General features: G+C 34.4%; 1 protein-coding gene across 1 annotated transcript in view; it reads right to left on the bottom strand.

Moving 5' to 3' along the window:
- Positions 1–538: 538 nt before the first annotated feature.
- The window catches only part of CFAP54 (cilia and flagella associated protein 54), a 116,271-nt gene continuing 103,073 nt past the window's right edge, over positions 539–13,736 (bottom strand). Inside the window, exons 63-69 of the mRNA XM_040596088.1 lie at positions 11,763–11,963; positions 10,310–10,518; positions 7,147–7,332; positions 5,763–5,869; positions 4,754–4,940; positions 3,343–3,420; positions 539–784 (exon numbers count right to left, since the gene is read on the bottom strand). Of these exons, the coding sequence (XP_040452022.1) occupies positions 665–784; positions 3,343–3,420; positions 4,754–4,940; positions 5,763–5,869; positions 7,147–7,332; positions 10,310–10,518; positions 11,763–11,963 (1,088 nt within the window). The 3' untranslated portion in view covers positions 539–664. The remainder of the gene's footprint in view (positions 785–3,342; positions 3,421–4,753; positions 4,941–5,762; positions 5,870–7,146; positions 7,333–10,309; positions 10,519–11,762; positions 11,964–13,736) is intronic.

Raw genomic sequence — 13,736 nt, 5'->3', positions numbered from 1 at the left:
GTTTTTTAGAGTTCCAAAAATGTTCTATGTAGTCTATAGAAATTTTATTTTTTTAAATGGCCTCCCCTCCCCTGAAAAATGCTGTGAAATTATGGAGACATCTGAGTGATCATTTTCACGCTGAACAGCCTGTGACGTGGTTTTAACGGAAGATAGAAAAGTTTGAAACGCTAGTTTCAAATAGCAGTGTAAGAGAACAAACTCAGTGATGATTTTAGGCCAAAAAAAATTATCAGTCTTAGAAATAAACCCAACTTTTGATAAATGCAAAAGCAATTTAAAAATGCTGATGAGAATAAAACTTCAGGGGAAAAGCAGTTATCTATTAGCAGATGCTAGAAGGCTACAAGCCTATTCAGCTTTTCTAAATAAGAAATTATTGAAAAGCTAGAAAAACCCCAACAAAGTCACTTAATTATATATGATTGAATATTTTTAATCCTCTTGTTAAGAAACTACTTTTAATACATTTAATTTCTAAAAATGTGTTTTAATTTTAAAACATATTAATTTTAAGTAATTAGAAATAAACTCAAAATGAAAATTATAAAACACATTAGGAGCCAAGTCCTGGTGTGATTAATGAGGTTGTTTCATAAACACCAGAACTTAAGTCTAAATCTATAGCACTCAACAATTGATGAAGTTACTGCAAAAACAGAATTCAGTGAAACAGAGAAATGATCCAACTGAAGAGGCTTTCTTCAGTTATTATATATCCATTGGCAGGATCAAACATATCTTCCAAACTTGCTATTGATTGCAAAGTAACATCAAATGGGATCTGGGGAAAAAAAAAAAAAAACCACAAAACACACACACACACACACACACACACACAAAAAGAAAAAACAAGCAAAGGACTTTATTAAGTTTATAGGTGCCAGAAAGTACATATATACAAATAGCTCCATATTAAAGCCAGATTTCTGAGCTACAACCAATGAATAAGTTAGAAACACTCATTGCCTCAATATTAATTTGTGGTTAATGACATCTCTTGCAAGAAACTAGTAAAACAGGATTAAGGTGAGGACATTTTGGTGAACAGTCTTGCTCACAAAGTTTACCCTGATCATCTGTAGGTAAAATGAAAATATCAGACAAGAGCAGCAAGAATTATTAATAATTTGGAAAACTTTTCCTAAGATGAGAATCTGAAAGAATTGAGCTAATTGTAAAAGGTGAAATAGAAGGCAATGATAAACTGGTTTGTATGTCCATTGGACATAAGAGAATTGTCTAGCTGATTTATATATTAAGAAAAACTAACTAAAGGAGGATAAGCTTGCAACAGGCTATCTAGGGAGATTAATATTTAATGCAATTATTTTATTTATAAATTTACTTTTAACATTTAAGATTGGAACTTCCAAACACTACGCTTTATTATCTCCCTCAAGAACATAGCTATTGATTAAGTAGCTGTAAAAACAAGCTGGCTGATCAATTTTTGTTCTTAAAACATGAACAGTAAAATAATTTTAAATGAATAATTCAATAAAAATGCACTTTTTCCACTTGGAAATATAATTCAGTGCTGAATCAAAAGCACCGTAAGACACATAAACAGAAAAAAGAGGATCAAAGAAGAGACACTGGAAACATGATAGGAGTTAAAGTGTGACAGCTCAGAGAATGAGAAAACAAATACCACAAAGCAGAACTGACTTTATCCAATTAATTCAGAAGATGATGAGCAAAAAAAAAAAAAAAGTGTGCAGTGGGGAAAAATGATGTAAAACTACATATAAGTGATACATCTGCTGCCTTCTCCTGCATACTTGAAAACAGGAAATGTACTACCCTATAGTATACATAGTGCCACTCTGAGCTTTCCACTTCTAGCCAAGAAGACTGGGTAATGCACATACAGAACTTATTTGAAAGTTTGGAAGTACTGTTTAGAAATATGCTGTGCATAATGAAGTGCTGGCTTCAGAGAAGAATGAAGATACTCAGCATCTTGAAAGATTAGGCTTCACTCGCTCAATCAATCAATCTGCCAAATGTAATAGCACCTTAGTTTGAAATCTCTTATCTGAAACTTTGTCATGAAAAGCCCATAGTTTCACCTGTTGAAATATTTTAGCTTGATGTGACATTTAGCCAGTATAAAACAGAGCAATTAACATCATATTCTTACTGGCAGGACACCACTAAATTTGCTCCCTCGCTTTCATGGTAGACCCACAAAGAGAAGCAGGCAAAGTCAAGAGGGATTCCCGAGAATTTAAAACAGGTCCAGGAGGTCCACACGATCGAAAGCTTGGCTTTACCTTCCCCTAGGTGTCTGTCAAATCTCTTTACCATGGAAGATATTTCAATGGGACTGAAAAGTATAACTTTGCAGACTGAATGTGTGCATATTTTGATGCATTGATAAAGCCAGATTGAGTGATACAAAAGTCTGGGAGTCATTTGAGAGAGGCTTTTTAAGATGGATCACTGGTGCAATATGTATAAAAGCAAAGTATGTACTCCCAGGTACCAGACTGCAGGATGCACAGGACAGCATTACAGATTCTCCCTTCTAAATAGGCTGCTAGCCAAACTGTTCCCAGGTGAGACTCAGGATTCCTTTCTGGTAGGAAGAGCTACCTGACTGGAAAAGAAGAGTACTGTGGACGCCTTATCTGTTACCATTCAGTTGTGAACAATTACAGGCAAGATATCTGAGGTTTAGTCGGGGGGAGTGGTATGTTACAGTGGATTCCAAAATCTTCCTTGGAGTTCCTTGAGCCCTGGCCACCGTGGTCCCTTCCCTAGGGATCCCCTAGGGTGGCTGAGAACACTGAACAGCACCGCTGCCCTCTGCGGGCCAGTTCCCATAGCCTGCTCTGGGGCGCTGAGTACAACTGGGTAACAAGATGAATACAACATGGACCAAAAAAATGGCGTGCTGTCTCTCAGGATATGTCATGGGCATGACAGAGAAAGCTAAAGAAAATAGAAGGAAAGCCTGAATAATTGTAAAAACACCAGGATGGGAAGAAATTGCATTTGACAATTACATCATGGAAATTCACTGGTGTCTCTGTAAACAATGACCAGAAGGTGATGAATAACCTAGATGAACCCATTGTGAATGAGATTAATTTTTAATACATTTCTGTATGTATAAAAAGGTGATTATAATGAACAGTGAAGATACTTATAGTTTGTAAGCATGCACATTTGAATTTTGTTTATAAAAATGAAAAAATAAAACCCAAACGGAAAGTCCAACAACGTATAAGAAAAATACGGGAAGATACTTAGTGGTATAATCCATGTTTCAGTTTAACTGAGCAATTGTTTTATTTTAGAAAACAGATTTTTACTATTAATGTGAACACATACCTCAGTTAATGGCAAGGACAGGGCTGGAACAACAGATAGCAGTGCTTTGACTTCAGATAAACACCTTTTAGCCATTTCCTAACGGCATAAAACAAGAAAAAAGCTAATGCTGTACTACCATTCTCCTCTGATAAGGTAACAGATGGCTTTGCTTTACAAAATTTTTCAGAACAATCAAATTTTAGGTTATTCTAATTGAATTCAGAACAAAATAAACCTTAGCTGATGAATATAAATTTTCTGCAACACAAATAGTTGTGTTTGCTGTACAAACACAAGTGCCCAAACCTTGCGGTGTCTACTGAGGCAAAATTGCCCCTGGCTCAGGTATTAAATCCAGTGAGCGAGCATACTTCTGCTACGTGTTTACTGAAGACATTATAAACAAACAGTCTGACAAGATGATATTTATACATGTATAATGCATGGCATGTTAATCTTATTAGTATTCTAAACATTGCTTTTCCAATTACTGACGTATATTAATGAAAGTTTGAGCAAAACCCTTCAGGTAATCAGAAACACCCACTAAAGGACAGCTCTGTCTACCCTCCCAAAACCACTGTGATTGGCCAAAGCATCATTTGTTCTTCAAGCTGGTCAAAATACAGCCTCAATGGCACAGTGCACAATTGTCACGGTTTCACAGCATCCATCAGACAAAATGACAGCCTCTACATCATTAATCATTTCGTATAATAGATATAAAGAGAATCCTGTCACATGATAAATGTCTCCCACTTCGAAAATAAACGTCTATTTTGCCTTGGCATTTATCAAGCAGCAGTTATGCTGTGGCAACATTCTATTCCAATGACATTATCTCAAACAGACCACATGGAAAATTCTGAAATTATCTCTTTTGTATGTTTATGTGGGGGGAGTTATTTGGTTGCAGACCATATTCAGCCTTGCTAATAAAAAAGAAAAGAGGAAGATGGCGTAGTGAAGATGAAAACAAATTCACTGCCAGTTTTAGTCCTCTCTCAATAACATTAGAAGGTTCTTATTTCAAAATCACTGCCCATTTTGCATTGAAGATGTGTAACTGATTTTTTAAAAGCACTTCTGGGTTAATCGCCGTGCTAATTTAACACTCTGCCAAGGATTTTCAGATGTAGATTACTATAAATTAGGCATCAATTTTCAAATCTATATACCTGAAGATGTAGCCTTTATTTTCAAGTGGAAGGCTGAAGTTGCCTGCTATTTTTGTGAAGTGACGAGCAACATATGAGGAAAATAAAAAGTTAAATATAAAATGAAAAGTGAAAATATTTCAGCATTTCTTGAAAGGGCTGAGGGAAATTTAATCTTTTATGTCTGCCTTCCAAGTTACCTATCATGTATTTTCCCCAAAACAGACATCTTAAAGTCAGGCATATTTAAGAGCAGAACTGTTCTCACTTACTTCTGTTTTTTCATCAAGATGCACTTTTGCAACATTCATTTTGGGTTTTTTTGAAGGAATTATTTTCAGAGTTTCACTTCGTTCAAGAAAACTTGTAGGTTCTGAAGCTGAAGAGCTTTTAGAACTTTGCATCAGCATTTCAACTTGCTGTTTCAGATTAGATAATTTCTTCCGTAAAGAAATAATTCTGAAAGAAGACAAGATTTTTCATTATTGCTGTTATAAAACAATAATATTTGCTGTTTCAAGGTTATAATTAAACTGACCTAGCTTTTATTACATATTGATTATATTCTACTTTTTCTTTCATTTCAAGACTGATCTCATAATTTTACAAAAATTTTTCCATTAGAGAAACTGGAAATATGGAATGCATTAGGTTTTTGCGTTAAAAATGGTAATAAGAGGTATTTTAAGAATACCTCTCTAAGAAAATATTTTTCTTATGCAACCAGCACAAAGTTGGCAGAGGCTGCAACTCTTCTTGGCCCGTTATTCCTTGCCCTCCACCTGCTCAGCGGTTCCAAAAATTCTTAGGCTAGATAAATGACAAGGAAGAAGTAATGAAAACCACCATAGGATGTAAAATGAAGGGCTGAGTCTGGGAATGCATCTGAGAAAAGTTCTTGCATGCTTAGAGTTGTAATATGTGATGGAGACAGTAGATGAACAAGTGAGAAAATAGGAGTAACTACTGGGACTGCTTCTTAGATGTGCTAGCGTTTATTTACATTGCCATACCAGTTTAATATAATTAGCATGTGTTACTCAATTCTTTAAGAATCAAAACTAAAATGATAATGTACAAACAAGCATATGTTTGGATGGGTTTAACACAGTGCACAACATCTTATAGTTTTTATAGTGAAAAATCTCTGAAAAGCAAAGATGAATGCTTTTAAAGATTTACAGCTCTTTGATATTTTGTAATTTATTTTCTCTGATCCTAAATGGTTGACTGATCTTTAATACAGCATGAAATAACAGGATAAAGTCAGTGATTATTTACCTAGGCAATGGAATCCACAAATGGCCAGAAAACATAGACGTGGAACTGAAAGTCTTGATGTTGCTAATCTTGACAGGCTTTGTGTTATAAGCATAAAGCAGCAAAACCTGTAAAAGAGATGGAATGGATAAGCTATAATGCAGTATGGTAGAGTAGACCTGAGCTATTTCAGTGATACTAGATTATAACTATCAAGTACAGTCTACTGATGAAGACTTAGATAACTGACTTTCAAAAAAAGGGGGAGTGTGGTCTCACATGAATTTGTACTAAGTTTTTATAGGTTTTAAAGCAATTTAGTTATGGATATAATTTACATGGGTTTGAAAATTAATATACCCTATAGAGTCACCATCAAAATCTCAGTGTTGTCCTGTCCTGGTCAATCAATCCCATCAATCAATCAATGTCCAAAGTTCCAACTGCAGGAAGGCTGAACAGAGAGCTTTTACTGAATTTCCAAAGGCCCTATGTAATTAATTAGATTTGCTATATACCCTTGTGCATGGCTGTCATCACACTAGGTTTAAATCCATGAAGTGCACATAACTCACAGTCTAATAAAGCTGTATCAATATAAGAGCATAAGAAAATGAAATAGAATGTTCTCATCTTTCATTGAAATAATTTCCTATTATGCTTAGTTGTTTTCAGGAGTTGCCTCTGGATCTTTAATTATCTGTAAGGTCGTGCTAAAGTAAGCTGCAAAACTATATTGAAAAGTACATTATTTGCAGTAACTTCACAGGGCTTCTATCAGCTTACTAATAGAGATGAAAAGGATCTAGTGGAAATTTTTACACTGATCTGCTATGCCAAAAAGTTTGGAATCATGGATTTCTATTGCAGTAGCAGAAGTTTTACCTACATGCTGTTCCCTTGTTTAAAAATAAAATAAATTCCATGTCCTGGTCTCCTGCTTTCCTGCAACCCTCCAAGCTCTCTCATATTTCATGTTTAGTCAGATTTCTTAAGGAAATGAGGTTTATAAAATCCTATTTTCCCTGTGTACACAAAACTTCACTTTTCCAACAGCCTCCCTCCAAACAATATTGTTTGAATATATTGGTCAGCTCTAACCAAACTTAACAGAGTGGAGGTCTTAAAGACACCAGGGACCTACAATAGGCATGAATACAACATGGCCTGGAAGCTCTATGTGATCAACAATTTCTTTGGTCCACCACCAAAAAACTGTCAGGGCATTGTTTGTCCTGCATAGCAGGTTTGTAGCACAATAAATACATAGCTTCCTGCTGTCCAGCTTGTCAATCAGCATATGGATAATTCAATTAAAAAGCTGAGCAGTCATAACATAAATATTCATTGGAAATGAAACTTAATTTGTTCCGATACCTAAGGAACTGCTTTGGTGTAGTTATACCTTAGTCTCTGTATCGTTTGAAGGCTTTGCCAGAGAAGGAAAGTACCACTGAATGTTAATTTCCTTATTTGAAGCATTTGCTGCCCTACTCTCCATCGGACTGTCTGCCTCTGCGATGACAGAAGCTGGAGAAGCTACTCTCACACGAGACATCTTTGATGTCATTCCAATAATTTCAAGAGACATCTGAAACACAGAAGAAAATTTTAAATTGTATTTTTTCTAGTGTAACATGCAAAATCTGTTATAATCTACTGTCTACTAGAATCAGCATGAATTTCACTCCTGCACAAATATATGTTTTTTTAGATAAATGGGTAATTTTAAAAGGTGTCCATTTTACCAGGTTAAGGTTTTTCGAAGTACACATGATGAGAAATTTCTAAAGTTAATACAAAGGACCACTGGGCTGACTTAAGAGACACCTAACAGGAACAAAGATTGTTATTTTTGACTTATCTTCCTTACAGTGTTATGTTTTTTGCTGAAAAATATTATCTGACATGCTGACCATACAAGATTTAGTGCTGAAAAAGTAATTTGTTGGCTATACATATTGATAATTAAAATAGCAACCTGAATATTAGACTAACACTGTATTTATGTTTACCTATTTTTTTCTCTTTAGCTTTGCAACTAAAAAAGCTTGATACCTACTGAAAATTCAGTTACTTAATTTGTAAGGATTTGTCATATGTCATATTAACTAAAATATATATGAAACATTAATAGACTGTTCATCAAAGAGTTTCTGTTTGGCTGTCATTTACCAGGGAAGTAATGGAAGAACACTGTCAACCAACATTCATTCATGAATAAAAACTTTTTTTAAAATTTTAAAACATTTGATTTAAAGGCTGAACAATGCCATAGCATTTTTACTTTTTTAAAATATTACGCAGATCTGCAAAGAACAGAGAAGGCAAAACAGTGACATTTTGAGGTAATGCTGAAGCTGTTTGAAAAGGTTGTTAGTGTCTCCATCATCGACAGTGAAAATAGCTGCCTGGGGAGCGGGTTTTTTTATTTCATTTTGAATGTTCATTGCTGAGAAAAACTAGAGTATTATACTCACTCTATTTTCAGAAAATACAGCTCATGAGGGAAGTAAATCCAGGTGAGATGGAAGATGGATGGAAGAAACATCCAGAAGATGGATGTTTCACAGTGACGTAATTTACTTCATAAAGCCATTTACCATCCCACATCAAAATATAGTCAAAGTGAAGACAAAGCCATGCATGTGCATTCAAGCATATGGATATGCGTTCAGATAGGCATAGGACAATTAACTGGGGATGATCCATGCCACATAGATTCTAAACACTAAGGCAGCAATAAAAGTGGCTATAATGGTATGCCATGAGGTGTGCATAGATCATCCCCCTACTACAATAATCTTCTACATTCAGGATCTTTATTTTGGCAACAAATCACCCACTATTCTCTTAGCACGGAGCATGAATGGAATTATTTTCTTTTTCATGGAACTGCATCTTTTGTTATCTACATCATGTTGAATCTTTTGAGGAAGGACATTACAACTGCTGTTGTCAAACTGGAGGGTTGCTGAATTACATACATAAATATTTATCTATTCAACTTTCTCTGAAGCCTGAAAACAATAAACTGTTTTGGTTAAGTGTTTCCAGTCCTACATACCATCGTGAAGTGGAATAAAAAACAAGCATGCAAAATGTAACAGGGCACACAATTTTAATTATAGCCTTCTTAATGTAATTTGGATTCTTTGTTCAGCAGAGCTGAAAAAAACTTCAAGTCAAAAATAGAATTACAAAAACACATCTAAGCAAAACAACCTTGTACATCAAAATTATTTCAAAAATTTTACCTATTTGTACTGTTAAAAATCCTAGTATCAAATTACAGTAGTTTTTTTAAATAACTTATACAGCCTTCTGAATAGTTAAAGCTTCTAAAAATGTGATAAAAATCAATGAAACTTAGAATTAAAAAAAGTAAGAGCTTTATGCTTGTTAGCTGTCTACAATAGTGAAGCTAACACATGATTAATGCAGCTTGCACCTGTCACAAACATGACAGTGAGCTCTGACGCTTATTATTCTAGGACAGTGTAATACTAATTATGTCAAAAACAGAACAGACAGAGTAAAATAATTTTATATATACGATGGCTGTTATAAATGTCACATACCACATATTTACAATTTATTCAGTGTCACAGTCAGCTCTTTGTTGGGAAATGAGTAATGATACGCTGTATCATTACCGCAGAAAGTTCACCAACTCTAGATAAACTACTTTCATGAAAGTATTTTAATTCCTTTTTATAAGATAACAAGTTCTTACTCCTCAAGGCTCCCCTGACTCCATCTAATACTGAACATATTAGGTAAAAAATAAACCATAGAGAATAACCTGTCATTTTAATTTTTTAGTATTAAGTTAATTATTAACATGAGAAGTGGGATGGAGAAACTTTGAAGACAGTAATTTTTACATTGACTCTTCAAAGACTTTTACCGTTCAATATTCAATACATATGCCATGGTCAGCGTAGACTCCAGAATTCTAATTCAACCTTTCTCTGAGTAATATAGACTGAGCTACCTACATTTGAATGCTCAAATAGGCTGTTCCAAGCCAGAGATCTTAAAAGACTGATTTTCTAGCCAGCTAATAATCAGTGAAAAAAATTGGCACACATGGCTTTCAACCGATTTTGAGAAAATATAAATTATATATATTTTTTAAATCATGCCTTTATTATAGACCACATTAACAATGTAGAGGCTTGTACATAGAAATGAAAAAGCAAACATCAAGACATTTTTGGTATGAAACATGGGAGATCTACAAGATTAAAAGCCTCAATCCTACCAAATAACACATCCAACTTTAACTAATAATAAAATCATCTTAAGTCTCATTCTGCTTACTCTTCTAGGGTTTAAATACACTGGGCATGGGATAGAGATAATTTTTGCAGGAATGAATAACACAAGGATATTTGCATTTGTTAACTATGTTCTTCACTGCTTGCACAGGATTTTAGTTTTGCATTGATCCTCCGCATAATGAATTTCATTATTCTGTAGTGCTCTCAGAAAAATCACCATTGGAACTAGCAAGAATCTGAGTATAATAGATATTTTTGAAACATCAGAAATAAAATAGGTACCTTTGAAGAATCAGCTGGCCTACCAAGCGGCAATTCTAAATCATGTAGCTCTTCTGGGAAATTCTCAAGACAACACATTGAATATTCAAACAAATGTTTTTTGAGAAAGGAATGCATTTCTGCTATGCGTAGAGCAATCCCTGTGTCAAAAACAGAACTAAGGTGTCCGTCTCTTGCAGAAAATGATCCAGGTCCTGAGCTAGGGGCAGCTTTGAAAAGAAATTTTTATTACATCATCATTTGCCATTATAAAGTGAAGTTTCTACAGCTACTCAATATTCATATGTTTTGGAAATATAGTAAAATATGTAAATTGGTTCAATATGAAATAAATGCATTTCCAACAATTACATTGATTGTCCTTAAATACTACTAGGTTATGCTATTTGTATTGCAATTTTTCACTGGAGATCTGATAATGAAACAAACCCTGTGTAGACATTATAGAGTAGCATAAAATGGAAGGTACAGTTTTGAGGTTTAGGTACTTAAATTTAGATGTGTAAGCATCAGTATGTTCACTAGATGTCTAAGTACCCACTAGGATAAATGCATATTTATTCCGTGCAGTCAAAAGAAGCTATATGGACAAAAGACCATAATTTAGACAGGTAGTGGCTGATCAGCTGAGTTGCTCCCTAGGCTCCATCATTGGTAACTACAGCAGAGATACATGTGCACATTTCAACACCTGCTTCTACACACCTGACTGTCCTTGTAGTTCTGTGCTGAGGTAGAATACTTTCCTTTCATTTGGCACCACAAGATAAAAATCCAGCCCCCTCTGAAATTACTATTTTCAGAGTTGCTAGGTTTCTTTCTTGGCAATCTACAATTGTACAGTCTAGATGTACAATCTAGTTCTATTCTCACTGATGAGGTCATCACTTGTATATCCAGCAGCTGGCCATCAGATATAGATATATGGTATTAGGTCCCTGAAATTAATGGATTCTTAATCTGTTTGAAAGGTCCTATCTATTACCATAAACCAGGTATGTACATAACATCTGGGGGTTTAGTCAAAACACATTCAATAATGTTCAGCCTTCCCATTTACATTCAACTAGTTTCTCACAAATAGCACCCCAAACTGAACAATTTATTTCTGATGTGACTTAAGTCTGATGCATCTAGAACTAAAAATAAATATAGATCATGATTTTTTTAAAAATGCTTCAGATATAGTAATAGCAATTATGTTTTGAGGGATACTTTTCCAGGTATCATGAAGGCTTTTGAATAATTATGGGGGAAAAAAGGTAATAATACTTCACTTCCAAAACTTGTAAAATGACATAAATCTTCATTTCAGTGAAAATTTATTTTGCATTTATACAATTTAAAGGAACTCAAAATGAGACTAATGATAGCCTTTGAATCTGAACCTGTTAGCACCCAGAAACAATATCTCACTTATGGCAGTTTTCTGGAAGGAAGAAAAAATTCATACCAAATAAAAGGTTTGTGTTGTAAAGTCTTTTTAAATAACTGTGGTAGTGAATTAAGTGAACCCATGTTATTGACTCTTTCTTGTGGCTGGCCTTGGTGGCAAGACTTTCCGTTCCTTCACTCTGGCTCTGCTTGTCTTGTGTGGCTTGTTTGTTTTCAGTAGAAGAAACTTTGGCACTTTCAGAGACAACATTGTATCCATCTGCAAATCCAAAACCAGTTTAACAGTACACATTAAGTGAATGGTTGCAATTCAAAGCTATTTCTGCACAATTGGAATTGGCTAATCTGTAACTAAAAATGTAACTTGTGAACCTGATTATGTTTTTCATAAAAGGAAAATTCTTTCTATTCTGCTTTAATATGACTTGAACTAGTAAAAGTAAAGAAGATATTTCTCAGATCATAGTCAGGAATCTGACTGGTCCTTGCAAGAGGCTATAAGGGGTAGAGACCAAGGTGCGCTCTCTCTCTCTGAATGTAAATATAAAGCCATTGTTTCTATACATTGTTCAATAGCAGATGTTTCCTAAATGGAAACAATACTAGGAGTCATCAGTCATGACTACAGCAGTTGAACTTCACAGTTAGATTGACCTGAACTCAGAAGAGTTAGGTACTCTGAAATATTTATTGTTAGTATCAATCCAGTCCCTTTTAGATATTAAGCATATTATCAATGCAATATGTTCTTGACAATGGATTAAAAAAAACAACACTTTTTTTTTTTTTGTGTGCTGCCTAAAAGTTATACTTATGCAAAAAGTACAGTTACAGTTATCACTACATGACTGCTTAAATTCAGTATTTTTTTCACTGTATTAGTACATGGTGCTCTCAAAAGCCTACACAATTCTTCTGCTGTTTCTCATTCCAAATTGAACAAACATTATGTTACAGTTAATCCTAATAGTAAACTTCCAGAAAATAATTATATGTGCTTCTACCAAATCTGAATGTCTCCATTATTCCTGATATTTCACTGTCAATTGTAAAAACAGAATTAAGTTAAAATGGACACATTGTTTACAGATGAAACTCGAACAATGTCTTTCACTAATGGTTTTACAGGAAATATTTAGCATGCTGTGCTGATCATTTCCATTTCAGTTTACCTTTATATATTTTGGCCTACTATTGCTTTTCTACATTTTCTATTCTTCTTTGTATTGCCTAACAGAACTATCAGGAGAAACACCTGCTGCATTTGCTGAAAGAAAAAATTATCTGTAATTATAAGCAAATGGAGCCAGTACAAAACAATCAGATTGATGGAAAGTCTTAGCATCCAACACTTGTTTTCATAAACCAATCAAAACACATATGTTTAAACACGGTACAGTAAGCAGACATTGCTCAACTTTGCCAGCAACTACCAGACAGAGCAATTCAATCTTTGTCAGTCACTTGGGATGACTGCAATTAAGCCACTGAACCAAAATTTTATCACTAAATTAATGGTTCCTAGTTTAAAAATAAATTCAGATATTTTGCCTTAGTGTTTATATATTATCTGGCAAACATTATCCCCAGATTCCTAGTTTCACTGAATGTTTTTTTTTAAATCAAAAACTTCATCAACTTCAATAATTGTAAAATAAATGCAGAAGTTGGAAACAAACCAGGCAAAGGCAAAGTTCTACCAAGCTAATGGAAGCATCTCTAAATGATAATCCATTCAACTGGAAAGACAGTACAAATAATTTATTATACTGATTTTAACTTTTAGAATATAGTACCCGGGCAGATAACTTTGCAGGAGTTTTAGTTTGTTGGTTTTGGTGTTTGGTTTGCGGTTATTTTTTGGGGGTAGGACAGGCAGGACAGGGAGAGACAAGCTCTTCAACACCAACATCTCTTTGCAAAATCAAAAGAAAAACTTAAAATCTCCAAGGAAAAGCTAATATACCTAAGGAAAAAGTCTCTTCTAAATCAGTGTTTGGAAAAAAAGCAGTGATGACTGTTGCGGGGGGCA

The sequence above is a fragment of the Falco naumanni genome, chromosome 5 (genome assembly GCF_017639655.2).
Source record: "Falco naumanni isolate bFalNau1 chromosome 5, bFalNau1.pat, whole genome shotgun sequence".
NCBI lineage: Eukaryota > Metazoa > Chordata > Aves > Falconiformes > Falconidae > Falco > Falco naumanni.
The sequence above is the reverse complement of the archived record's forward strand: the minus strand, read 5'-3'. Positions and strand labels throughout refer to the sequence as shown.